This window comes from Jaculus jaculus, chromosome 7, assembly GCF_020740685.1.
Source record: "Jaculus jaculus isolate mJacJac1 chromosome 7, mJacJac1.mat.Y.cur, whole genome shotgun sequence".
Classification (NCBI taxonomy): Eukaryota; Metazoa; Chordata; class Mammalia; order Rodentia; family Dipodidae; genus Jaculus; species Jaculus jaculus.
Genome location: NC_059108.1, coordinates 140,099,988 through 140,126,469, shown reverse-complemented (window position 1 = coordinate 140,126,469; position 26,482 = coordinate 140,099,988). Strand labels below are relative to the sequence as shown.

The 26,482-nt window shown below is 49.5% G+C and overlaps 1 protein-coding gene across 7 annotated transcripts in view; it reads left to right on the top strand.

Moving 5' to 3' along the window:
• Adck1 (aarF domain containing kinase 1) overlaps window positions 1–26,482 on the top strand; it is a 143,528-nt gene that overhangs the window by 95,176 nt on the left and 21,870 nt on the right. For 6 of the 7 annotated variants that reach the window (XM_045154057.1, XM_045154060.1, XM_045154059.1 and 3 more), the window contains 2 exons: window positions 9,003–9,161; window positions 22,268–22,426. In XM_045154057.1, coding sequence (XP_045009992.1) covers window positions 9,003–9,161; window positions 22,268–22,426 — 318 coding nt within the window. The remainder of the gene's footprint in view (window positions 1–9,002; window positions 9,162–22,267; window positions 22,427–26,482) is intronic. The other variant, XM_045154058.1, reaches the window with a different exon arrangement.

Genomic DNA, 26,482 nt, shown 5'->3' with positions numbered 1-26,482 from the left:
AGAAGCTGCTTGAATTCTTTGGCTTGTGGCTCCTTCCTCCAATCTCTCTACCCCAGACTCCTACTTCTGCCATCATCTCTAATTCTGACCCTTTGTGTCCCAGCCCCCCATTTTGGCAGTATTGGGGATTGAGCATAGAGCCTTACACATGCTAGGTAAGCACTCTTTCACTGAGCTATATCCCTTAGCTAGTTAGTGCTGTTTGAGTAAACCTTGGATATTATGTGGCCTTTAGTGACTATGTTCATAGTCCTTTATAAGATGGGGGTGATAATATCTCCTCCAACAAACCTCAGGAAGGGGTTGAGAATTAGGCAAGAATGCTTCAAAGGCATCTAAGATTATGCAAATGTAAGGCCTTGCTTGTAGCTGACCCTGAGGAGCAGAGATTCCCTTGGGCCAACCAAAGCTCAGATTCCAGCTTATATGGGTGGGCTGGCACTGAAAGGCAGAGAGCTATTGGCTATTGACTCCCCATCCTATCTCTATCTCTTGGGACCACCTCTCAAATCTTCTTCCTGGAATTCACTATGTAGTCTCAGGGTAGCCTTGAACTCATGAAAAACCTCCTGTTTCTGCCTCCCAAGTACTGGGACTAAAGGGGTGCACCACCATGCCCAGCTCTTGGGATCACCTCTCTTGACCCCATCATGGGGTAAGAGCACCTAGCCTCCTTGGGTGTCCTGTGACTTCAGGGTGACTCATTGCCCTATGCTCTGATCACCCAGGGGAGACCTGCCCAGGCTGAGCTCCCGCTGGGGGTCCCTGGCTTCATAGTTTACTCTATTTAGGATCTCTGGTCTCTTGCCTCAGAGATCTCTGTCACAGGCAGGGGCATAGACACATCACCCTCTAAGGCTACAGGAGTTATTAAGATGGGAAGTGTTGAAGGATTAGATTTATGACAGGCAACAGTGGATTATGAAGAATAATTTGTCAAATGTCAGTGCCTGCAGCCTACAATTTACAGAAGGTTTGCTTAAGCTGAGGAGATCTGATTGGACCGCCCCTCCCCCACCACTAATGAATGACAGCTCTAATGGATGGCTTCCCAGGTTGGCCAGTCACACTGAGTGTTTATCTGCTTTTTATTAATCATTATTATCACAACAGTTCCTAGAGCCCCTCCACCCACAGCTCTTGAGGTACCCATTGCCAAGGACGCTCCTTTAGCCACCTTGAAGGAACTGTGGTCACTTCTGGAAGGAGTTTCACCTATCTTGGTGTTGCAGTCAGGTCCCCTTCACTAGTAGAAATCACCCAACCAAGAGCAACTTGTGGGAAAAAAGGTTTATTTTGGCTTACAAGTTTGAGGGGGAAGCTCCATGATGGCAGGGGAAAATAATGGCATGAGCAAAGGGTGGACATCACCCCCTGGCCAACATAAGGTGGACCATAGCAACAGGAGGGTGTGCCAAACACTGTAAAGGGGAAACTGGCTATAACACTCATAAGCCCGCTCTCAACAATACACCTGCTCCAGGAGGCATTAATTCCCAAGTCTCCATCAGCTGGGAATTTAGCATTCAGAACACCTAAGTTTATGGGGGACACCTGAATCAAAGCACCACACCTGGGTCAGCAGAAAGTTCCTAGGTCACCCTCACCCTAATGAGCATAGGGAAGATAACCTTAACGTTACTCAACAAGACATACTTAATTGAGCACAATTCTGTATCAGAAACCTCACATATAATGCTTAGCAAAACCTCAAGTCTGCAGTCCAGGAGGAAGAGGGAGGCTGAGTGGAGGTCAGCACGTGCCCATGGTCACTGTGTTTGAGGACACGTGAGCTCTGAGGATCACTTCCTCAGGTTGGGGCTTCTCTGAGAAGATGGCAGTAAGGGATGAGTGGGGGAAGGGGAAGCTTCCAGCAGAGGGCGCCGCATGTGCACAGGCCTTGCAGTGGGGTAGGCAAGGAGTGATCAGACGGCCTAGAGAAGGCATGTGGTTGGACGGAAGCAGAGCCAGAGAGGTAGGCAGGGTCCAGCTCTGTTGGGTTTGTTAGAGATTTTGGCCATAGGAAGTTGGTGAAAGGGTTTAAGTAGAGAGAAGCGGCAAGATCTGGCGACAGGGGGAAGGTGGGTTGGAAGAGATAGGAAGGCAAGGGAGTGGGTCACATTGCAGTCTCTGGGTAGATGGGGATGGTGGCTTATGTCACTGAAGAGCAGGATGGAAGTCAGCACTGCTTGAGTGTCCCGCACTTTGCGTCTCACCCCCTCTCCTTGTCACTGGTGCCTTCTCCACTCCTGCAGTTTCTGGGGTGTACATTGGGTGCTCTTCTGTACTCTCTATGCACCAACCCTGTGAGGCTGTTTTCACAGTAAGCGCTTTGTGGATGAAGCAGGTGGAGGCTTAAGTGACTTGTCCACCTGGTGCACCATGGAGCCAGGATTTGAGGCTGGCCATTCCCCTGTGTTTGCATTGGAGTCTCCACTTTACTGGCCTCAGGTCCAACTGTCCTGATCAGCTGTTGGGCATGTCCCACAGCTACCCTAGAGTGTTCCTGTCCCTGGCTCCTTGCTGCTTATCCTTATGGAAGATGATGGCGTGGGAGGGGGTGTCCACATGTCCTCAAGCTGAGAGAGGGATGCAGAGGTTGGGGGGTATCCCACCATGAGTGCAGAAGGCGAACTCTTGATGCTGTGTCTTTGGTACTCCGGGTCTTTATGCCATACTGGAGGTCTGCTCACCTTCCCATGCCAGGTGTAGCCTTCAGGATTGGGTGAAGGGGCCAAGTGCAGAGGGTGTTGTCTGCAGCTAGCCTCACCCACTAAAATGCAAGTGTGTTCTTCAGAGAGGCTATTGTTTTCTTCTGAGATCTCCTCAGGCCAGAGAGACTGTTGTTGGCTCAAGCACCTAACATAGTTTCTGTCATAAAACAGTCTGTGGTAGACATTTGTTGACTTATTGGGTTAGGTAAAGGACTGGTAAATTGGTTTCATTTCACACATTAATTCTGTTCCATTGGTAGTGGATGCCTGGAGCACTGTGTTGAGAGCGATTGCAAGGCATTACCTGAGTTCGGCAGAAAGGAATGCCAGATGGATTAGTGATGTCTGGCAAGGGTATGCTTGGGTATTTCACTTAAGCTATTGCTGCATGACAAGTTGCTCTCAAACTCAGTAGCTTGAAGCAACAAACATTTATCTTACAATTTTTGTGGATTAGGAATTTGGGAGTTGCTCACTGGATGGTTCTAGTTCAGTGTATTAAGGTTTGCCAGACAGATAGAACCAATAGGGTAGATTTCAATAGAGCTGGATACATGAGATAGGAGGATTGGCTCATGTGTTCATGGAGGTTGAGAACTCCCTTGACATGTCAACTGTAGGCCAGAGACCCTGGGATTCTGGTAGCCAGTCTCAGCTAAGTCTGAAAGCCTCAGAGCCAGGGATCCAGTGGTGGTATTTTTCATTCTCAGGCAGAAGCCTAGAACTAAAGGATGGGGGATGGAGGATGGAGGAGGAAGAGGAGGAGGGGGAAGAAGAGACTGCTGGGGAAAGTCCTAGAATCCCTGCAGTTCGGATGTACAGGGCCAAGGAGGAGAGTATCCGAACTCCAAGAGGGAGACAGGAAAATTCTTTCCAGTCAGAACTCCAGCCACATGGTTGGTGTCCTCCCAACTGCGGGCAGATAGACCTTCCTTTTAGCTCACTGACCCACAGGTCACCCTCCTCTGGAAACAGCCTCACAGACACACCAGAGGAACATTTTGCTGGGCGTTTGTGTTCCTTAATCCAGTCACGCTGGCACCTTACGTAGCCATCACACTTGGTCTCTTGTGAGGTGGCAGTCCTCTGAGAGCCTACCTGGAGCTAGAGGGTCTGTATCCAGGGGTCCTGGCTCCTCACCATGAGTACTGAATATCCTTATAACAGGGCAGCTTGTCCCCGACCCCTGAAAAAAAATTTGAGAGCGAGGGGGAATTGGTTGGTTAATTGTAGATCTTTTGTAACTTAGTGGTTGGTCATTAATTCCAGTTCACACTCAAGAGGAAGGGCAAAGACTCTTCAAAGGGAAGAGTACTTAAAAACTGTTGGCATATTTTAAAATCAATGCAAGGAGAGTTGAGTGCCCATGTTGCCCATTTGCCATCAAATCTCATTTTAGGAGACATAGGAATGACCCTGAAGAAGGGGGCTACAAATCAGACCTGTTCTAGTAAAAAGGGCAGGAACTGCAGCAAACACATGCCAGCTGGTAGGGTGACTATGAGGCATAGGGTGCTTGAAGTGGGTCCCTGGGAAATGGTGCTCAGAGCAGCCGAGGAAGGGGTAGGCTGTATGCAGAGGGGATGAGAAGAGGCAAGCTGGGAGGTGTTCTGCCCAGGCAGTTTCGTAGAGTCCTGGCTGGCTGGAGCCATCCTGACTGCCTTAGGCTGGGCTTGGGGATGGGTGGTGATGTTCATTCTAGCTATTCTGTTAGTGCAGCTATTCCATAGGCCCAATGGGATGGCAGTGGGAGCCCAGTCAGGTATGGGGTGAGTTAGCTGCAGAAGAGAGAGCCAGATGTTGGTTCCTGATATCATGGTAACCACTCTACATTGTTCTGCCTCAGGTGTCCTGAGCACCTCCTTAGCTCCTAAGAGGGAACTGCCTGGCCTTGGCATCTAGTCCTGCCTTTGCCTGCTTCGAGCGGGCTCCTGTCTTCACTGGAGCTGGGTCAACTTGGGAATTGTGAGATGCATTATGCCTATGATGTTACATTTCTGAAGCTGAGCTGGATCTTATGTGCATGCATATAAGGGACAGGGTGGATATTTGACATTGGGCCTTGCTGAATCAGGCCATACCCTATAACTATTGAGTCCAGGCCAATGGTGGGCCCCAGGGTGGCTGGGCTGTGGATGGTGGTGATGCTGGCTCACACAGTCCGAACTCCACAGACATACTGTAGCTTCTCCATGGGTCCTGGTTCCTGTTGTTCTCTTGAGCTGAATGAGGCCCCTGGCTGGTGCTTAGCTGCTTCATTTGGCAGTTTGGATCTTCTGCCCAGTCACCAGCTTTCTGGGAACCCGAAGGACTGATTTAGTGGGTTGCCTCTGCCTTTGCATGTACTTGAGTACAATGTCACTTGGTTTTCAGATCCCTGGGCCCTTCCCAAAGTCAACAAGCTGAGGACTTAACAGCTAGGGCCCTGAGGGAGGCATTTCTTTTTGCCCCATTGGTATTTTTCCCCTCATAAAAAGACACCCCCCCCCTTGTACATGGGCATGCACACATACACCCCTGGCACAGAGCTAGAGAAACTGTTTCCGTGGTACTTTCCTCTTTTCTCAATGCCATCAATATATTTGAATCTCAGGCCAGCAGTAATTAAAAAGCACATAACTAGTCATTTTAAAAATGCAGTTGTTTCACTTAATTGATTTTGCCCGCCAGACGCAGAGAGGGAAAAGGAAGGAGGAAGCAAGCCTGAGAAAGGGCGACAAGTTTCCACGAGTGACTGGAGGCAGCCAAGGCCCTGCTTGAATCTAATTGCTGCAAATGCTGCAGTTTGTTTCTGCTAATGGTTTTCTGGCAAGAGGGCTGGGGGACGATGAGGTGGGTCGTCGCTGATTGGAGGGGTGGCATTTGTTTCAGCTGCACGGGGTATATAATTCTGCTTTCGGGACAGGGCCTATTTTTCCTTACTATCTATCAGCATAAAGTACTTTCACTGAACACTTTGAATCAAGGTTCCATTTAGAGATACTTTATTCATATTTAATTATAGGCTGCAGCACCTATCTTTAATTACCTTTTTTTATAAGCCAGCTAGGATAGGAGCATTCACTAGTGATCAGTTATTGTGTGTGTGTGTGTGTGTGTGCACAATCACGTGCATGCGTGCCTGCATGCCCTTGCATGTGCATGGGAAGGTGTAGGAGTTACTTTCAGCCAGAGAGGGAAAGAAAGGCTGCAAGGATGCTGGAGGTAGGGCAGAGGCCTGTCTGACAGGTGCCCTGTGCCCCATGAGAGTTCACTGTCCTTTCTCATGTCCCCTTTGCTTCTGCTGGTATAATTGGGAATCTGGGCAACTCTCACAGCTGGAGCTGGTTCAGGAGCTGAGTTGGTAGCTGTGCGTGGGTAGTATCTGGGGTACCTCCTTGAATGCCTGGCTGAGGGCAGGAAGTTGTGGGCAGCCCCTTTTTGTCCCTGGTGGAGATGTCCAGTCAGGCTTCCTTCCTCAGCCCGGTGATTAGGATCTGCTTGCCTCAGCCCTCTCCTTCCTCCACTTCCCTGTGGGTGCTCTTGGCAGCTGCTCCTGTCACACAGCCCTAGAGATGCTATGTCACTCTCTGGTTGCAGTGATTCAGCAATGTCCCTGCAATGACACTGGCTTGAAGACCAGTTGTCCTCAGGCAATGAGCTGATGTTTCCCCCGCCAGCGCGCAGATAAAGACTAGGGTTGAGGAGTGAATTTGCAGGAAGATGGGGCCATTTCAGCTGCCTGAGGCTGGGGCCGGAGTGGAGGAAGGGGAGAGGGGAGTGAAGTTCAGAGCTTTGCTTTGGTAAATACTCTTTCCTCCAGGAACTACCAGTCTCCACAGGGACCCATGTGGATCTCATTTGTGTAATGTATACTCCGAAGCACTGCCTTCCTTTTATTGCTGGGTCCCTGTTCCCTCAAGAAGTTAGGGGCAAGATGGAACCCACAAGTACAGAGTTCCATATCTTTTTCATTCTTCCCAGCTGGTGCCCTAGAACACAGTAGGTCAGTCAGCCAGAGCCCCTTTAGTTGTGTGTGACACAAAACTTATAATGACTTAAGCAAACAAACAAATAGAAAAGGAATTATAGGCATGGCCAATCACTGAGCTAAAGTTATATATAGTTATATAAAGTTATATAGCCAGGATTTATTCTCTCCTTTTCTCAGCTCTGCTTTCTTCCTTATTGTTACTGTGTGTATGTCCAGACTTATATATATTTTTTTTTCTGCTCAAGTTCAATAGAAAGGATTTAGTCTCCTGCACTTTAAACAAATACAGAAAATTTGAGTCTACCTGGACCAGTTGGGAACACATGCCTGTTTTTGAGTTGGTCAAGGTGGCTGGGGCTGCTTGGATCTGGCTGAGGGCTTCCTGGAGTTACAGGCGAAACGTGCCTCATTAAATCCCACAGAGGATCACACTTTCACGGTCGTGGGTAACTACCCACTGAGGGGCTGCGTTAGTAGCAGTAGGAGCAGGAAGCTGTTGCAGAGGGAAGAAGAGGTTGGGTCAGTTCTGCAGTGGGGGGAATTGTGGCTATATTCACTTAATAGATGTCTGCTTGGTCCTGCCTAGGGCCTAGTCCACCTCGCCTCCCAAGCTTCAGTTAGCTTAGCAGTGAGCAGAGCGAACCAACACTGCAGCTTAACACTGCTGACGGTCTTCTGCGCTTATGGGACAGGCCTCACTGTCCCATACATACCAAGACCAATCCCATGATGAAGGCTTTTGTGCTGAGAGACCTGGAGGGATAAGTGGATGACATAGGTGAATCTTGTTCTCAGGGAGCCCAGAACTCACAATGAAGGGGAAAGGGCAGTGTGGCACTGGAGGACTAGGTACCAGGAGGGAGAAATAAAGGTCCATGGAAGACTGGTCTCTTGTGACCAAGTCACACATTCTCTTCCCCACATCGTCTGGCTCTTGTATTATAGGAATCATGACTGGGCTGAGCAGGGCCAAGAAAGTGATTTCAGAAGTGAGATCAGCCGTGGTGGTGCAGCTTAGGAATGGGATAGTGGCTATGACCTTTCCAGTCTGCGGGGAGGAGGGGGGAAGGAGAGGAGTGGAGTGGAGGGGTAAGATGGAGTGGCTAGAAGTGGGCTGGAGTCAGGGATTGAGTCGTCCTCAAAGCAGAAGAACCTGGGTTAGGGGCCGGGAGAGGGCACATGTGACTAATTACATGCATGTGCGCACATTCCTGTATATGTAAATAACCAGGCTTTCTGGAATCACACCACACTGCACAGGGGTTTACAGAAATGGGGAAGATTAGGATTGTAGTCTTAGTCAATCCTGAGACAGGTACTGGGGTTCCTTTCCATCTGGTAGTATATTTGTATCTGGATCATAAAGTTGTCATCATTCTGATCAGTAAGAATTTTCCTTTGGAAAAATTGGTGAGGCTGGGCTGTTCTAAGAGACAAGGAAAGGAAGAAGAAGAAGAAATGATGGGGGCTAGAGATGGCTTAGTGGTTAAGGTGCTTGCCTGCAAAGGCAAAGGACCTAGGTTCAATTCCTTGTGACTCATGTAAGCCAGATGCACAAGGTATCACATCTTCTGGAGTTTGTAGTGGCTGGAGGCCCTGGCACACCCATTCTTTCTCTATCTGCCTCTCTCTCTCTGCTTCTTTATCTCTCAAATAAATAAAAAAATATAATATTTAAAAAAAGAGAGGAGATGGAAGAGTAAGAGTACATTTTCTCCTTCACAAAGAGAGAAACTAAAGCACAGAGGGGCAGAGGATCTACCCAGGCTGCTTTTGGGTGGCACTGCAGGTGACTGCCTGGCAGCCCTGGCATCTCTGCAAGGGTGGCCGGGGTGGCTGAGGAACCAGGTCGATGCTGCTGCCCAGGCAGGCAGGGGCAGTTGTTTAGAGCCTCAAGCTTGGGCTTTTTGAGCTCTCCAGGTTGATGGAGTGGAGCCTCTGCTATCTGGTCCTGCTGTGGGCTGCTGTGGGCCCCAATTCTAAATCTGAAGGCGTAGGAGACCCAGTGGTAATTAAATGATGATGCGCTGTTCTGAACATTGGCGACATCATTTCCTTGGCCTTTGATGGAGGTACTCAGGATCCCCACGCACATGTGTGTAGACATCCCTCCACCAGGTCTCCTGTCCTAGTTCCTCCATCTCCCTGGTGTGAGTCTCCACCATAGCCAGTGGCTAGCTGGGACCCAGGGTTAGCCCACAGCTGATAAAGCAGTAAGTCTGTTGTGGGGCAGAGGACAGCTCCATCCTGGCCTCTTAGCGCCCTTTCACTGAATCTAGCTGTCCTCTTCTCAGTTACTGTTTTCTCTTTGGCAGATCCAAGATTTGTTCCTGAGCTTCGATGACACCCCTCTGGGAGCGGCCTCCCTGGCCCAGGTCCACAAGGCGGTGCTACGTGATGGTCGAACAGTGGCCGTGAAGGTCCAGCACCCAAAGGTGCAAGCTCAGAGCTCAAAGGACATTCTCTTGATGGAGGTGGGTGGCCCCCTTCTTCTTCCTCTGTCCTTGATCTTTATCTCCCTGAGTGGGGTGCTGGTGGGTGGACAGTGGACCTTCGTAGAAAAGAGTGGGAGAAGAAAGCTGAGACATGACCAAGGCTGTGTTATGAGAACTTACGACCTCCCCTCTGCAGGGTCAGCCAGTTCTTGGTTTGCCCTGGGAACCCGCTGGGGCAATCTCAGAACATGCTGAGCAGCTGCTGACGCCAAGAGGGAGTGTCATAGAATGAGATGAACCAAAGTGATCTCCTTGGGGTGGAAAATGTTCCATCACGTATTAAATGTTAGTAAAAGAGGGTATGTCAACCAAGAGGTAGAAAAATGACAGGCAGATCACACAGAAATATTTATATAGATTGCTTGTTTGCTTAGCTGATGTTTGTTTTGAATGAATAAACTTACCTGCTGGAAAATGGCCCTGGGGTAAGCCCTAGAGGTCCTAGTGTGCTCCTGGATTTTTCAGCTCCATGTTCAGATCAAGGGAGGGTGAGCTGTCATTGTTGAGGCCAGCAGTTATGGAATGGAGGTCAGCGATCTGTTCCCCTTGCTGGCATTTCCCTCTCCCTTTCCTTTGTTTCTCTGTGTGTGTGTGTACATGCACATGTGTGTGGTATGCATGTGTGTATCACTTACATGCATGTGGGCATATTTGGTGTGCGTATTTGTGTAGAGGCCAGAGGTATCTACTGGTGTCTTCCTCAGTTTATCTTCACTTTAGTTCTTCTTTTGAGATAGGGTCTTTCATTGAACCCAGAGCTCACTGCTTCAGCTCTACTGACTTCCCAGCAAACCCCAGAGGTCCCCCTCTCTGCTTCCCCAGTCCTGGGATTACGGGTGTGCGCTGCCATGCCCAGATTTTATATGGGTGCGAGGGATCTGAACCCCAGGTTCCCATGTTTGCACAGCAAGTACTTTATCAACTGAGCTGCCTCCCCAACCCCTGTTTCTTCTTTGGAATCCGGGTTCACTGCATTCTTTCCACCCACTTTAGACTCAGCAGCATGGAGGTCTTGCCTGCGTCAGGCACGGGTGGTGAGGACATGCTAGTGTAGCCCACCTTCTCCCGCAGCCATCTGGGGGAGTGGGCATGTGAGCCCTGTCCAGGGGTGCTTGCACCCAGGCACTGTGCTTGGGCCACTTGAAATGTCACGAGGGTCTTCCTTGGAGCAGTTATGCCTGAGTGAACTCTGGAGGGGTCCGTAAGACAGCTGGGGAGAGCAAGGACATGCCAGCACGTGGGAAGGCCCCGAGAGGGGAGCAGGGTGTGCTCGGAGAGTGTCCGCTAGCTCTGACACTAGGAGCTTGGAGTGCTTTGAGAGGGGCCTGGGAAGGAAGGCAGGACAAAAGAGAGCCTGTATCCCATGCCAAAGATTGAATAGTAGCCATAGTCAACAGTGACATATTTGTGGGGCTAACAGGATCTGGTTTTTTTTTTTCTTATAGTCAGTGGGGAACCATTTAAAAATTTTAATCATGGGACTTTTAATCAAATGTGCATTGGAAACAAAAGTGTGTTGGCAGTCAGGCAAATACATTGGGGGACTGGGGCCAGGAGACTAATTGAGAAACTGTTGGGTTGACAAAGTGTGAAGCAAGATGATGTCATGGGGGTAAAGAAGAGGAATGGGTTCAAGGCTGGGACTCACTCAGACTTCGTGACTAGCATTTCTTGGAGTGATACGAGTAAGAAGGAGAAGACTGAAATATATCCTAGGTTTCTTGTTTAAATGATTAAGTTTGGGTGCCTTAAACCAAGTATGATCCAGGGTCCAATTAAAGAAAAAGAAGCTTCTGGGCTGCAGCGACGACTCAGCAGTTAAGTGTGCTTCGCGTGCAAGCGTGAGGGTCTGAGGAGTCTGAGACTGCTAGAGTTCCAATCCTCCAGATCCCACGTAATCCGCTGGGCCTGGCGCACACCTCTAACCCCAGTTCCGCAGCAGAGCAGAGACCCGAGGATTGTGGGATCCGTGTAAGCTCCAGAATCCGCAAAGAGACACGGGCTCGAACAAAGACCAGTCACCCAATTGGATGGTGAGATCGATCAAAAATAGTGGGAAGCCATCACCACCCTCACAGTAGAGCGGCAAAGAGAAAAAGGTGTTTTGCTGGAGCTCCAAAACTGGGAGCCCTTGGTGGGAGCTGGGGCAGTGTTAGGCCTGCCCAGTGGAACTGAATCACAGATAGGGAGTAGGAGGCACATGTGCTATTAGAGCCAGGGGTTTCCCTCCTTGGGTCTCCCAGTGTTCCATGAGAGTTGCTCTTTGGTCAGACCTAGCTGCAAGCAAGTTGGAAGGGGAGCCTGGGAAGTATAATCCATTATGAGTCAGGAGGTTGGGGTGGGTCTCAGAGCAAAGTGAAGTGAGGCCGCCAAGGGGGGTGAGACACTGCTGCTGGCAGTTTGGATAACTGTTCCTGTCAGCCTGGAGTGAGCTCAGCTTGGAATACAGATTCAGGAGTTATGAGCAAGGGTACCCATGGTGGCCTACTGTAGGGGAGTAGTTGAGCTCGCTTATTGTATTAATTACTTTTCTTATCACTATGACAAAATACCTACCAGAAGTAACTTAAGGGAAGAAAGTTATCATGATTCAGTTTCAAAGGGATTTCAGTCTCCCACAGTGGGGAAGGCCTGGCAGCAGGAGTAGCTCTTGGGCTGTAGGAACACGTGGCAGGACTCCTCACATGTGGCTGACAGGAAGCAGAGACAGCAGGCTCATACCAGAAGCTGGAATAACCTTCAGAGACCAGCTCCTCATGACCTACTCATGACAGTCAAGCCCTTCCCCCTACAGGTCTCACAGCCTTCAAAAGGGCACCACAAGCTGGGCAACCAGTGTCAATGTAAACCTGTGGGTGATATTTCACATGGAAGCCATAACGCCTGGAGAAGACATATGTGGAAAAAAGGGGGGGCAAGGACGAACCACAGGAAGCATCATCATCTAGGGAGTGGACCCACGAGGGTAATTACTGATGGAGATTGGAGAGCCAGAACCAGGCTAAGCCGCCATGTGTCATGAAGAAACAGTCAAGAAGGGAACACGCATCAATTAACATGTGTTGCACAGTCCAGCCACTGCAAACAAACTCCAGACACATGTGCCACCTGTTCATTTGGCTTTACTTGGGTCTTGGGGAATCGAACCTGGTTCCTTTGGCTTTGCAGGCAAGAGCCTTAACCGCTAAGCCATCTCTCTTGCCTGACACTGGCCTTGAATAGGCCTCTGCTTTGAGCGTGGAGGAAAGCGGAAGGGCTGGGTGCAGACAAGTGTGCAGGGCTGTGGGAAGGAGAGGGAAAGTGGGCAGCAGAGTGTGTGCCAGCCTGATAACCCCTATTTTTTGCTCTACAAGTAGGAGGCAAGACCATCTGCCGAGAATGAGAGGGTAGGAGGTGGCACTGGAGACTTGAGGGGGCGAAGGTTTGGAATAGCTGCCGTGTGTCGCAGAGGAAGCTGACTGGCTGAGGGACTGGGGCTGCTGAGTGCTGGTGGTACTGGGCTTACGCCTGCACCCTGGAGATCGTGGGGAATGTGCAGCAGCTAAGGAGTGGCCATCGCTAGAAGAGAACCAGGAGACATGTAGGATTGCCGGATTTTTGATGGTTCTTGAGTCAGGCAGGAGCCTGCCTTTGCCCAGAAAAGCATCCGGAGCCCCATTGGGCCAGGGAGACAGCTGCCACTTTACTCTGCTCAGACCCTCACTGGCTCCTGAAGGAATGGTGGATATAAGGTCAATACCAATAAGAGCAGTAATAAAGGTTTGGAATCTTCCTTAGAGAGAAGAATCTCTTCTTGGGGCATATGCCTGGTAGGTTGTTTGCAGAGCACCATGTCCTCTTTGGGGGTGGCCAGTGAAGGCTGAGGGCATGGGCAGACCAGAAACCCACCCTCACAGCCTGCAGGAGAGCAGCTTCCAGAGGCATGAGAGGCCAGTCCCCCAGCCACCAGCATCAGCCCAGCACCACTGAGCTTGTTTTTGGAGGGAAGAAGTCCCACCTGGGCCACCCCCCTCTCCCTGCTGCTGTGTAAACAGACAAGCCCATTTGGAAAGCTCATTTTGTTTGACACTTGAAATCCACCCCCCCCCCGCCCATCACATGCTGTGCCCAGATCTAAGTGGATCCTTGGTTTTGGGAATGATAACCCTAGGAAGGTGCTCAACTTGGCCTGGCAGGAGAATGATTTATTTCTAGGTCACACTAAGGCCTTGAGGCCACCAGCAGCTTGGAGATAGAGAGTGCAAGGCTACTTTCTGCGTAGGCTTCTGTGCTTTCTTTCATGCCCGGTCCAGTTATGTCTGTCTCCCACTGCTGCCCCTCCCCCAGCTCTGTGATTGATTGATCACTGCCTGGTCTCAGAAAGAAAGCAATCAGATTACATAATTCACAATCAAATAGAGATTGACTGACAGGCTTAGCTTTGGGGTGTTTACCTTTACATTGTTATTTTGGTGGTGGTACTCGGGATTGAACCCAGAACCTCATGCATACCAGACAAAGGCTGTGCCACTGAGCTATATCTTCAGCCTGATATTCAGTTCGTAAGGGAGATGAGCTTCCTTATTAATTGTGAATAGATACCTGCTGTAGAGATGGAAGATGTGAAGGGTAGAGGCCTACTTCTGAGAATAAGGAGGTGAGGACTTGCTCATGTGTCAGGTAGGAGGATTTTGGCTGCAAGAATCAGAAATCCATATAGCATAGGTGAGAGTACTATGTTACCGAACCTGTGGAGAGAGCTGGCATACCGGTGAGCGTACCTGTCATCTCACATGAGGAGACAGCTGGCACCGGTGAGGGTACCTGTCATCTCACATGACGAGACAGCTGGCAGAGCGGAGGGTACCTGTCATCTCACATGAGGAGACAGCTGGCAGAGGGGAGGGTACCTGTCATCTCACATGAGGAGAGAGCTGGCAGAGGGGAGGGTACCTGTCATCTTACATGAGGAGACAGCTGGCAGAGGGGAGGGTACCTGTCATCTCACATGAGGAGACAGCTGGCAGAGGGGAGGGTACCCGTCATCTCACATGAGGAGACAGCTGGCAGAGGGGAGGGTACCCGTCATCTCACATGAGGAGACAGCTGGCAGAGGGGAGGGTACCCGTCATCTCACATGTGGAGACAGCTGGCAGAGGGGAGGGTACCCGTCATCTCACATGTGAAGACAGCTGGCAGAGGGGAGGGTACCCGTCATCTCACATGAGGAGACAGCTGGCAGAGGGGAGGGTACCCGTCATCTCACATGTGGAGACAGCTGGCAGAGGGGAGGTACCCGTTATCTCACATGAGGAGACAGCTGGCAGAGGGGAGGGTACCTGTCATCTCACATGAGGAGACAGCTGGCAGAGGGGAGGGTACCTGTCATCTCACATGAGGAGACAGCTGGCAGAGGGGAGGGTACCTGTCATCTCACATGTGGAGACAGCTGGCAGAGGGGAGGGTACCCGTCATCTCACATGAGGAGACAGCTGGCACCGGTGAGGGTACCTGTCATCTCACATGAGGAGACAGCTGGCAGAGGGGAGGGTACCCGTTATCTCACATGAGGAGACAGCTGGCAGAGGGGAGGGTACCCGTCATCTCACATGTGGAGACAGCTGGCAGAGGGGAGGGTACCCGTCATCTCACATGAGGAGAGAGCTGGCAGAGGGGAGGGTACCCGTCATCTCACATGAGGAGAGAGCTGGCAGAGGGGAGGGTACCTGTCATCTCACATGTGGAGACAGCTGGCAGAGGGGAGGGTACCCGTCATCTCACATGAGGAGACAGCTGGCAGAGGGGAGGGTACCCGTCATCTCACATGAGGAGACAGCTGGCAGAGGGGAGGGTACCCGTCATCTCACATGAGGAGAGAGCTGGCAGAGGGGAGGGTACCCGTCATCTCACATGAGGAGACAGCTGGCAGAGGGGAGGGTACCTGTCATCTCACATGAGGAGAGAGCTGGCAGAGGGGAGGGTACCCGTCATCTCACATGAGGAGACAGCTGACAGAGGGGAGGGTACCCGTCATCTCACATGAGGAGACAGCTGGCAGAGGGGAGGGTACCTGTCATCTCACATGAGGAGAGAGCTGGCAGAGGGGAGGGTACCTGTCATCTCACATGTGGAGACAGCTGGCAGAGGGGAGGGTACCCGTCATCTCACATGAGGAGAGAGCTGGCAGAGGGGAGGGTACCCGTCATCTCACATGAGGAGAGAGCTGGCAGAGGGGAGGGTACCCGTCATCTCACATGAGGAGAGAGCTGGCAGAGGGGAGGGTACCCGTCATCTCACATGTGGAGACAGCTGGCAGAGGGGAGGGTACCTGTCATCTCACATGAGGAGACAGCTGGCAGAGGGGAGGGTACCTGTCATCTCACATGTGGAGACAGCTGGCAGAGGGGAGGGTACCTGTCATCTCACATGAGGAGACAGCTGACAGAGGGGAGGGTACCCGTCATCTCACATGTGGAGACAGCTGGCAGAGGGGAGGGTACCCGTCATCTCACATGAGGAGACAGCTGGCAGAGGGGAGGGTACCTGTCATCTCACATGAGGAGACAGCTGGCAGAGGGGAGGGTACCCATCATCTCACATGAGGAGACAGCTGGCAGAGGGGAGGGTACCCGTCATCTCACATGTGGAGACAGCTGGCAGAGGGGAGGGTACCCGTCATCTCACATGTGGAGACAGCTGGCAGAGGGGAGGGTACCCGTCATCTCACATGAGGAGACAGCTCTCAGTTCTCAGAGCATGGCGTCTGACCAATCTGGTGATGTTGGTGACTTTGCACAAAAGAGAAAGGCATAGTCAAGGGTGTTTTTCAGCTCTGTCATGATCACCAGATACTGTCCCCTGAGCAGTTGGGACAAGCCACTTCCAGATGCACAGCTAGTGGCTGCTATTGATTTGGTAGCTGTCCAGAGCCAGACTAATTGGGCTCTCGGATTGGAACAGTGATTCAGCAGGAAGGCATGAGGGGTCAGGACACAGCCCCTCTACCTGCTGGCCATTGTTAAAGAAGTTTTTTCCTGCCTACGCTGGTAGGGATCTGAGTGGGTGACATCTCAATGCCCTTGTCACTGTTGGAGCAGGGCAGTACTGTGTAGGTTGTGAGCCGGTGGTGAGACCCTCGTCTGTAGGTCTGCAAGCACTACCCGTGTCACCCCCACTTGTCTTCCCAGCTTCTGAAACCGTTGACGAATGCTTGGCTCGGTCACCCCCTAAAGATCTAAGTCATGGCCAAGACCATGCACCAAGGTACATCTTATACACTGGGGCCTGCTTGATGCCATCCAGCTCACGTCAAGGGTCTCTAAAAATGACTGCCAGCGAGTCGTGCTTTTGACTTTTTGTGAGCAGCATTTTTGTGCTGTCTGACATCCTGGTTCTTTTCTAAACGCACTGATTAAACAGTGGGTGTCCAGGTAATGTTTGTATTGGCAAAGACTCCAATAGCTGATTTTATTTAAAAAATGTATACATATATAAACACGCAGGGACATAAGCCATCCTGTGGAAACTTCTGTTCACCCTTTAATTCCGTTTTCAAAAAGCATGCACTTTAATAACTTATCAAAACAAAGATAAACCCCATGAATGGCAAGCTGTTTACATAAGCCTGAATTGATTTTCGATCCTTGTCGAGCCCCCATTTTTACCAGTTCGGATGAGTGCCGGCATTCTCTTCAGTGTGCTGCTTTCCCACAGACCATTATTTCTTTTATGGTGTGTAATAACTTGATAACAGGAACTTATGTTGCAGTTGTATTTTACAATCTGCCCAGCTCTTTCTCTGCCTTATCTTAGTTCCTGTTGCATTAGCCCATGCTGTATTGTATGAGGCAGGGCTCCAGGAAGAAGGAGTAAGGAAAACCTGGGTCCACATTCTGGCTTGCCGGTTCTGACCTATGTGACTTGCTGAAGAAGTGCTTTGGCTTCTGGGAACTTCTTTCCTTCTCTGTAAAGTGGGCAGGAAAAGGGTTAAATGAGAGTTTGTCTGTGAAGTGCCTTCAAATAATGATCATCTTTATTTTTTATTTAATAAGTAACTGCCATTAGTTTTTAAGCATCCATGTCACTGTTTGTTGAATTATATTTCTGTCTCACAATTGATTTTTTTATTTTTATTTTTTGTTTTGACAGTGTAAGATATGTCCTGCAACTGAAAAAAATCACAGTTGATTTTTTTTCCTAATGTGAGTCAGTTACTCTGTAGGAAAATTATTTCAGTACCTTTTTTTTAAAATTTAATTTTTATTAACATTTTCCATGACTATAAAAAAATACCCCATGGTAATACCCTCCATCCCCCCACACACTTTCCCCTTTGAAATTCCATTTCAGTACCTTTTTATTTATTTATTTATTTATTTATTTATTTGAGAGAGGGAGAGAGAGAGAAGGAGGCAGAGAATGGACATGCCAGGGCCTCTAGCCACTGCAAATCAACTCCAGATGCATGCACCACCTTGTGTATCTGGCTTATGTGGGTACTGGGGAGTCAAACCTGAGTCCTTAGGCTTTGCAGCCAAGCGCCTTAACCATTAAGCCATCTCTCCAGACCCCGTTCTCCCCCCCCCCACCCCCCGAGGTAGGGTCTCACTCTAGCTCAGGCTGACCTGGAATTCACTATGTAGTCTCAGGGTGGCCTCGAACTCATGGCAATCCTCCTACCTCTGCCTCCCAAGTGCTGGGATTAAAGGCGTGCGTCACCATGCCCGGCCAGCCCCCATCTTTTGAGATAGGTTCTCATATTGTCGTCCACGCTAATCTAGGACTCGCTGCTGACCTAGAACTTGTAGCAGTCCTCGCGCGCCCGCCCTCCATGTTGCTTGAATTTCAGGCATGAACCAGTGAGTACATCCAATACTTTACCTTGAAAGAGGTATTAATTATTGAATGTACTTTGATGGTATAGTCAGTAGAGAATTCTGTTATTATGAAACCATTGTTTTAAAAAACTCAGAGTCTCTTCCCCATCAATTCTGTAAAGCAACACCTCAGTCTGTTCTGACCTGACAAGTGTGAGCATGCCGTCGTCAAATGCTCTCAAATATCCACGTGTTGATTGGTTTATCCACTCTTTCATTCATGTGAGCGTCCACTAAGTGCCTGCACGTGGTGGGCACACACAGGTTGTGGTGGAGACATTGGCTGGTGGAGCAATTTTTTGGAGAAGTTGTATTTGGGGAGAAAAACCCAAAAGGCAGACAGGTAATACCTGTTTTATTTTAGTTGATTGCATCTGTTGTCAAAAAGAAACCAGAATGGATCTTCTTGGGGCAGGCTCTTCAGACAGGCATGCAATGACAACAGAAGGGGAAGTGGAGCTTTCTTCTGAAGTGGCAGCAGCCTAAGCCTCTTGGACCCTCGCCTTCACCCTCTCCCCCACTCAGTGAATATCAAGGGTTGGTGAAGGCCACCTCCTACAGAGGTTGGTGACCTACTGTCAATGGCAGAACTACTGACCTCTAATGAGAAAGGTCCCTCATTGTGAAGGATGGCTGACCCCCCTCAGTATCTGCACTTTCACTTTTCTAGTATTCAAGTGTCTGTGGGCTCAGTTACCCACACTCAGCCATAGCCAGTTCAGTACAATAAGACTTGAGACAGAGAGACAGAGAGAGAGCGAGAGGAAGAGAGGGACCTTATCCACATAACGTTTTTTACAGTATCATCATTACTCTGATTATTTTTTGTTAATCTCTTGCCGTGCCTAATTTATGAATCACAGGCCTTTGTGTGTAGGAAAGAGTTGTATGCAGGGTTCAGAACTATCTACTGTTTCAGGCATATCCAGGGAATCTTGGAACCTGTCCTCCCCGGGTGAGAAGGAACTGTGGTAACCACCAGAGTGATTCTTACCCACAGAATGATCAGAACCCAGTCTACAAGTGCTGTAAAGATCCTGGGTTATGAATTTGTGTTCTAATTAGCTATTAGCAACTAATAATAATCAATAAAATCAATGTCTGGATTTATGATGAATGGCACGAGGTACTAATAGCAGCTGGTATTTTTAGGAATGACTAATTATATAACTGATTAGTAATGGAAAAACCTTTAAAATGCCTTGCAGTGCTTTTTGGATATTAATGATAATTAACACTTTCCTAAATAGCATGACCGTATAAGAACTGGTGAGTAATTACCACTTGGTCAGAAGCTTTCCCTGGTACCTCCCTCCTTTGTATGTGCAGGTTTGGCCCAAGATGTAAATAGTGACTGGATGAGTAGGTCACTCATGGGGGCTCCTTTTCTGTCCCCCCTGGGTGAGGCACTCAAAATTTAGACCTGAGCAAAATGCCCAGAGGTTTTCTTTCCTGAACTTGGATGCAGAGAGTGGAATTCTGATGCCTTTGATGGCCCTTGTGACCTCAGCCTGAGTCTGGGCAAGTCACTTCTCTTTCCGGTTCACCTGCTTTCCTTAGTTTGGCAGCCAAGAGTCATCTGGGGATACTTGACAAAATATAGTGCCTATAGGCTGCTGTATCCAGGTACCTGGGCCTGATCTCGCTGTGGTCACTGCTCCCTTCTTGTTTCATGGGACACAAACAAACAAAACAAATGAAATCAATTGGCCTAAGGTCACAGGTCTAGCCCATGAGAAACTAGACAAGGCCAGAAAGAAATGAGACAAGAGCCTAATGTAATTAAAAAGGGTTTTGTTAGAACTTGACCTTGGTAACCTGTGTGGCAGCTTTTGGAACAGCAGCCAGAGCATCACCTAGGCCACAGGGTTTCAAAACAAAGCAGCAAAGGCTCTTTGGTTGATGGCTTTGCTTCAGATTTTAACTTTTTAAGTTTTGTTTCACACATGTCTAGCACAGTGGGCATTTATCTGAGACTGGCACAAACAGAGGCACAGGACCAGGCTCCCAGCAGGGCCTCAGAGAGCCCTTCTTGGAAGGCTGAAAGGGAGCATTTTCGGATACCCTCAGCCCCAGGGCTTCCGGTTCTTGCTCATCGCTGGAGTCAGGAATGGGACCTCTCATCAGTGGTCCTTCCTGGGCTGGCTTTGCATGCCAAGGAGGGCTGATGGCAGCAGGCAGGTTTTTGTCTGTTTTCCTTGTAGACTCCTGAAATACCACCTATGTTCCTGTATCATTTCTGCTCACCTACCCTAGAGCCACCATCTGTGAACTTGGGAAGCTCTTAAGACCAGGGTGAAGTGGGGGTGAAGAAGGAGCATTGACAGAGGTCCCCATTCCTGTGAGGTCTGGCATGTGCTCAGCGCCTCTTCCTGGGCTCGTGTTCTCTTCCTGTGATGTTTAACCCACATAGTCAGACTGCCACCTGCATGCCAGATCAGTCTTCTAGACCCCCACTTCATCATCACATCACTCAAGAATCTATAGTGAACCCAACTGCCAAAACCCCGAGCTTTTCATCTGGGTGGAGAAATGTCTTATCTTGTCCTATGTATTCCTTCATCCCAATGATTATTATGTTTTTATTATTAAAGGTCTGATTTTTTACAGGTAGTATAGAATCCAAGACATGGTTAGCAGATCCTTTATCCAAAATGCTTGGGACCAAGAATGCCTCAGACTTATTTGGATTTTGGAATTTTTTGTTTGTTTGTTTTTGTCGTAGGATCTCAGTCTTGTCCAGATTGATCTGAAACTTACTCTATAGTCCAAGGCTGGCCTTGAACTCACAGTGACCCTCCTACTTCTGCCTCTCAAGTGCTGGGATGAAAGGCATGTGTCACCATGCCAAGCAAATTTTTAATTGCTTTTTTTTTGTTGTTCTTGCTTTTTTTGGATTTTGGAATTTTGTATATGCATAATGAAATGTCTGGGGATGACCCTCATGTGTAAGGACAGACTTCATCTATGTTCCATATGCATCTTATAGCCTGAGGGTAACCTTGTACAAGGGTTCTTAGTGCTGTTGCCCTGTGACTGCAGCCTGTCCCATGAGGTCAGCTGTGGGCCTTTCCATTTGTGATCTCACGTCAGCACCTGAGAAGTTTCAGATTTTGGGGCATTTCTGATTTTGAATTTTTGACTCACAGCTGCTTAGCTTGCAGTCTAAAGGCTCCAAAACAAGCACTCATCTTTTTTTCTTGTTTTTTTCTTTTTTTTTCAAGGTAGGGTCTCACTCTAGCTCAGGCTGACCTGGAATTCACTATGGAGTCTCAGGGTGGCCTCGAACTCACGGCGACCCTCCTACCTCTGCCTCCCGAGTGCTGGGATTAAAGGTGTGCGCCACCACGCCCAGCCCACAAGCACTCATCTTTTTTTTTTTGTTTATTTTTATTTATTTATTTGGGAGCGACAAAGAAGGGGGGGGGGGAATGAGAATGGGCTCGCCAGGGCTTCCAACCACTGCAAACGAACTCCAGATGCGTGCGCCCCCTTGTGCATCTGGCTAACGTGGGTCCTGGGGAATCGAGCCTCGAACCGGGGTCCTTAGGCTTCACAGGCAAGTGCTTAACCACTAAGCCATCTCCAGCCCCCAGCACTCATCTTAAGAATGATAAAAATGACAGCTATAGTGGAAGCACCTCTCTGCCCTTTGCACACTGGTGAACAACAGACTGGGATGAGGATGCGGGTCAGTTGTCGGGCATCTGCCTACCATGAATGAGGCCCGTAAGTTCAATCCCTAGTATCACCAGCCCTCAAACAGCAATGATAGGAACAGCAAACATATGAAGAAAGCCAGGAATATTCAGAACAGTGCCTGGAAGCTGGAAGCGAGAACTTTAGAGTCCAGTAGACTCTTACGGAATTTTGGCCTTGGACTTCCTCACTGTGTAAATTCAAGAAAATCATACAAATTCTCGCAGCTCAGTTGCCTCGTCTGTGAGAGAGGTGTGACATAGTATGTGCCCGTGTGCCTCTTAGTGATGAAATTGACTGGTATAGTAAATGCCAAGTGCAGTGCTGAGCACAGGGGCAGCACCCAGCCAGTGGTCATCAAAGTGACTGTGAGTGGCTGCTGTATCATCATCTTGGACTTGGTGTAGTTTTAGCCACAGAGCCAAGGGAACAGTTTCCCCTCCTACTCTTACTCCATGGGAGATCCAGGCACAGGTATGAAATGTCCCCTCCTCGGTGGGTACCACCTGATGGGAACTTGCTGGATTTCAGGTGCTCGTTCTGGCTGTGAAGCAGCTCTTTCCGGAGTTTGAGTTTATGTGGCTGGTGGATGAGGCCAAGAAGAACCTGCCGCTCGAGCTGGACTTCCTCAATGAGGGGAGGAATGCAGAGAAAGTGGCCCGCATGCTCAAGCACTTTGACTTCTTAAAGGTAGGAGGGCAGGGGGCTGGGGAGATGGTTTAGCGGCAAAGGCACTTGCCTACAAAGCCTAAGGACCCAGGTTTGATTCTCCATGTTCCATGTTAGCCAGATGCGCAAGGTGGCACATGCATCTGGAGTTCGTTTGCAGTGTTTAGAGGCCCTGATGTGCCCATTCTCTCTCTCTCTCTAATAAAGGTAAGAGGGCAGGACAGCGGGGGGGGGGGGGCTATGGTGGTGTAGGGCAAGAGACTAGGGGCGGGACCAGTTCCTTCCCTGAATATACCTGCTTAGAGGATGTGAGTTGGGACATCTTGTCAAGGTCTCTTACTCAGGATGAAGAGCTTGCCACTGGATATACATATTAAAGCCCTTAAGGCAACATTTCAGACAAACAAACAAATCCTAGAATGATTTGACACTGGCCAGACAAGTGCACAGATGTTTACTGCATAATCAACAATTGCGAGACACCAAGCACTCCCCAGGTGCCCGTGTGCCCATGGCCTCTGCCTCCATGGAGCGTGAGGTGATAATGGCCGCGGTGGTGGTGGTGATCAAGGCGAACACTACTATGCTCAGGCTTTGTTTCAAGCACGCATGTTATATCAGCTCCTTTAATATGTAGCTAGTTCTGCTGTAACACAACATGTCTTCCTAGAAGTCACTACAGTGTGCAAAATTGTGCATCTCAGAAACTACAGGGCTTATGAGGGCAATAGGCACAGGGGTGCAACACTCCAAACATTCATCAGTGACCTATCAAGGAAAACACAGGGCCTGATTAAGAACGCAAGCACCGTTTTAGCTACGATGCCCATAAGGCTGAAGGACACAGAGTCCTTTGCCTTAAATTCTGCCCATGGAAGTGAGAGTCTGAAGGGCTGTTGTCTGTGAGCCACTGTGAGGTGGTGGGAGGAGAGCCCCCAGAGATTGTACCACCAACCGTGGGCATGCCCCCTGCATGCAGGGCTGTTGATGTGTGCGTGTGTCTTTTGCATATTCCCACATTATTCAGGTCAGCTGAATGCAGCTTCCTGTGTTCACAGTGTTTCTAGAAGGTGGCAGCACACATGAACAGACCCAGTCTACCTGCTGCACTGGACACGTGTGTGTTTCTAAAGCAGGCATTACGTAGAACAGCTCTATGTCATAGAAAACAGCATCAAATGGTACAGGCCTCAGCAGAGGCTGTGCTTGGAAGGGCTGTGAGGATCCTGAGGCCATCATGGTCCATCAGTCCAGGGAAGGCTCTGCTAAGGAGTGGACACTGGAGCTGGCTTTGAGGACTATCCTGGCACCCCACATGGCACAGGGGTTGGAGTGAACAAGATGGAGGCCAGCCTCACTGTTCCAGCATGCTTTGTCTTTGGTGGGGTTTCATTGCCACGGCTCTGAGGTATGAGAACCCTCCTGGGGTCTGCGTAGAGATGTCACCTTTCAACCTTGGGAGAGACCAGCTCATCCTTCTTTCTGCTGAAGTTGTCACAGACCCCCTTGGAAGTCTGTGTTCTTGTTCCAGAGCAAGTGGTTAGCCCTGTTCCTGGGGAGGCTGGTTCAGTGCCAGGGAAAGGCAGCGGGGTGATGTGGTTCTGAGACGCAGGGTGGTCCTTATATTCCTGCTGTCGAGATGAGACAGGATGTGTCTGGACTAACCGCCTGAGGTTCTACAAGCTCGGGTCCTAGGAGGATCCAGTGTGCTCAGTGCTGACCTTGATGGAAGCGTAGCTTTCAGGGTGTGGGGAGTCAGGTCTGTCTCCAGGCTCCCAGAATGCCTGACTTGCTTTCTCTTGGCCTCTCTGGTATTTATGTAGACCCTTCTATGCAGGGAAATCCTGGAAGTCAGATTTGACTGTGGTAACATCACCCTAACCCAGTGCGTCAGTGAAGACGATGCCCTCAGCACGCAGTAACCTGGGCGTCTTAGTGTAATGCCTCTCATATGTGTCTGTTTCTCTTCTTCCATTCCTTCGTCCTGTATTTACTGGCTCCTGAGCCTGTTGCTATACTAGGCCCCTGTCTCTGGAAACCTCCCACCTAATGTGGAGCAAACACACCAACATGTTAGTATCATAGTATTTTGTGCTGTGAAATACTTACCTTTGTTTCTATGGCTTCCTGTGAGAAAGCCTGTGATTTCACCCGAGACAAAGGTCACCGGGCTTCAGGAAGTTCTGACCGGGCTGAGGGCTTGGCAGTGTTCTCCAGATGTTTTGTGTGCTCCAGGTGCTCTCATATCCTGGCACAGTGCAGGCACCTTCCAGCAGCTGTCATCCCATTTCACAGATGAGTCTTGAGTTGAGCTCGACTACAGTCCCTGTCCGACTCCATAGCTGGTGCTCAGTCCAGGTTCTGCTGGCTTTTACCTGGCAGTGCCAGAACTATGAGCCAGACAAACAGAACCATCTCCTCCACTGTTTCCATGGAAACAGCAAAATCATCCCCTGGTTGGGGCCAACTAGCGGCTGCCAGCCCAAGACATGTAATAATAATCATAACCACACAAGTTTTTGAAACGAGGGTGCCAGACAGTTAAATAATTGACATACCGCTTTGACCTGCCACTAATCAGAACTCACGCACCATTCCCAAGACAATGGCGGATGAAGGCTCCTGGGTCATTAATTTTGCCTAAACATATCACAGGTGAGCAGCAAATTTTATGCTGGGAACCCAGCTCGGCTCTTAAAACTGGAGATAGATTGCTTTTGCACACTGGCACCCCATCACAACATCTGTGTGTAATTAAGCCTCTGCAAAGAGTGTACCTCTCAGGGTGTGAGGCCTCTGCGAGGGCTCACAAGGGCTTTAATAACCTCTGCCCAGCACGATAAATCTCAGGGCCTCAGCCTGGCACTGAATACAAATACAGTGTCAGGAGGCTGGAGGAAGGCAAGGGGCAGCCAGGCTGAATGGGTGGGGCCAGGGCTTGTGCGGAGTAGGTCTGGGATAAGCAGCGGGGTTTGTGACGGTGAGGGTGGGGTGGACATCTGGGAAGCAGGAAGGCCGAAGCCTTCTGAGCATAGGGCTGGGACTGGATAAAGGAAGAACCTATCTAGGGGTGAAGTGGGGATGAGAGCAGGTCCTTCCCAGCAGGGCCACCCTGGGGTTTCTTTGCATGAGTCCAGGAGCCTGGGGCTCTGCAGCAGTGGTGGGCAGACTCTCCCCTGGGGGATGTGCACACTTTTGGCCAAGCATGAGCTTTGTACTCTCTCCTAGATAAGCAACACAGATGTATATGACAATCAATAGTTAACATTTTTATGTGTTAGATACGTTAGAAAAGTACTTCAAGGCTGGAGAGATGGCTTAGTGGTTAAGCGCCTGCCTGTGAAGCCTAAGGACCCCGGTTTGAGGCTTGATTCCCCAGGATCCACGTTAGCCAGATGCACAAGGGGGTGCACGCGTCTGAAGTTCATTTGCAGTGGCTGGAGGCCCTGTTGCACCCATTCTCTCTCTTTCTCTCTGCCTTTTCCTCCCTCTGTCTGTCGCTCTCAAATAAATAAACAAAAATTTTTTAAAAACTACTTCATTTATTCCTTAGTCCTTATTTGCATAATCCCACAAGGGAGGTGCTATTCTCAATCCTTTTTTTAAAAAAATTTTATTTATTTATTTATTTTTTAAATTTTATTTATTTATTTATTTGAGAGCGACAGACACAGAGAGAAAGACAGATAGAGGGAGAGAGAGAGAATGGGCGCGCCAGGGCTTCCAGCCTCTGCAAACGAACTCCAGACGCGTGCGCCCCCTTGTGCATCTGGCTAACGTGGGACCTGGGGAGCCGAGCCTCGAACCGGGGTTCTTAGGCTTCACAGGCAAGCGCTTAACCGCTAAGCCACCTCTCCAGCCCCCCAAAAATTTATTTATTTATTTGCAAGCAGAGAGAGATAATAGAGAGAATGGGTGCACCAGGGTCTTAAACCACTGCAAACAAACTCCAGATGCATGTGCCACTTTGTGCGTCTGGTTTTATATGGGTACTGGGGAATTGAACTCAGGTGGTTAGGTTTTGCAGGCAAGCACCTTAACCACTAAGCTATCTCTCCAGCCCCTTATTTTTAAGTC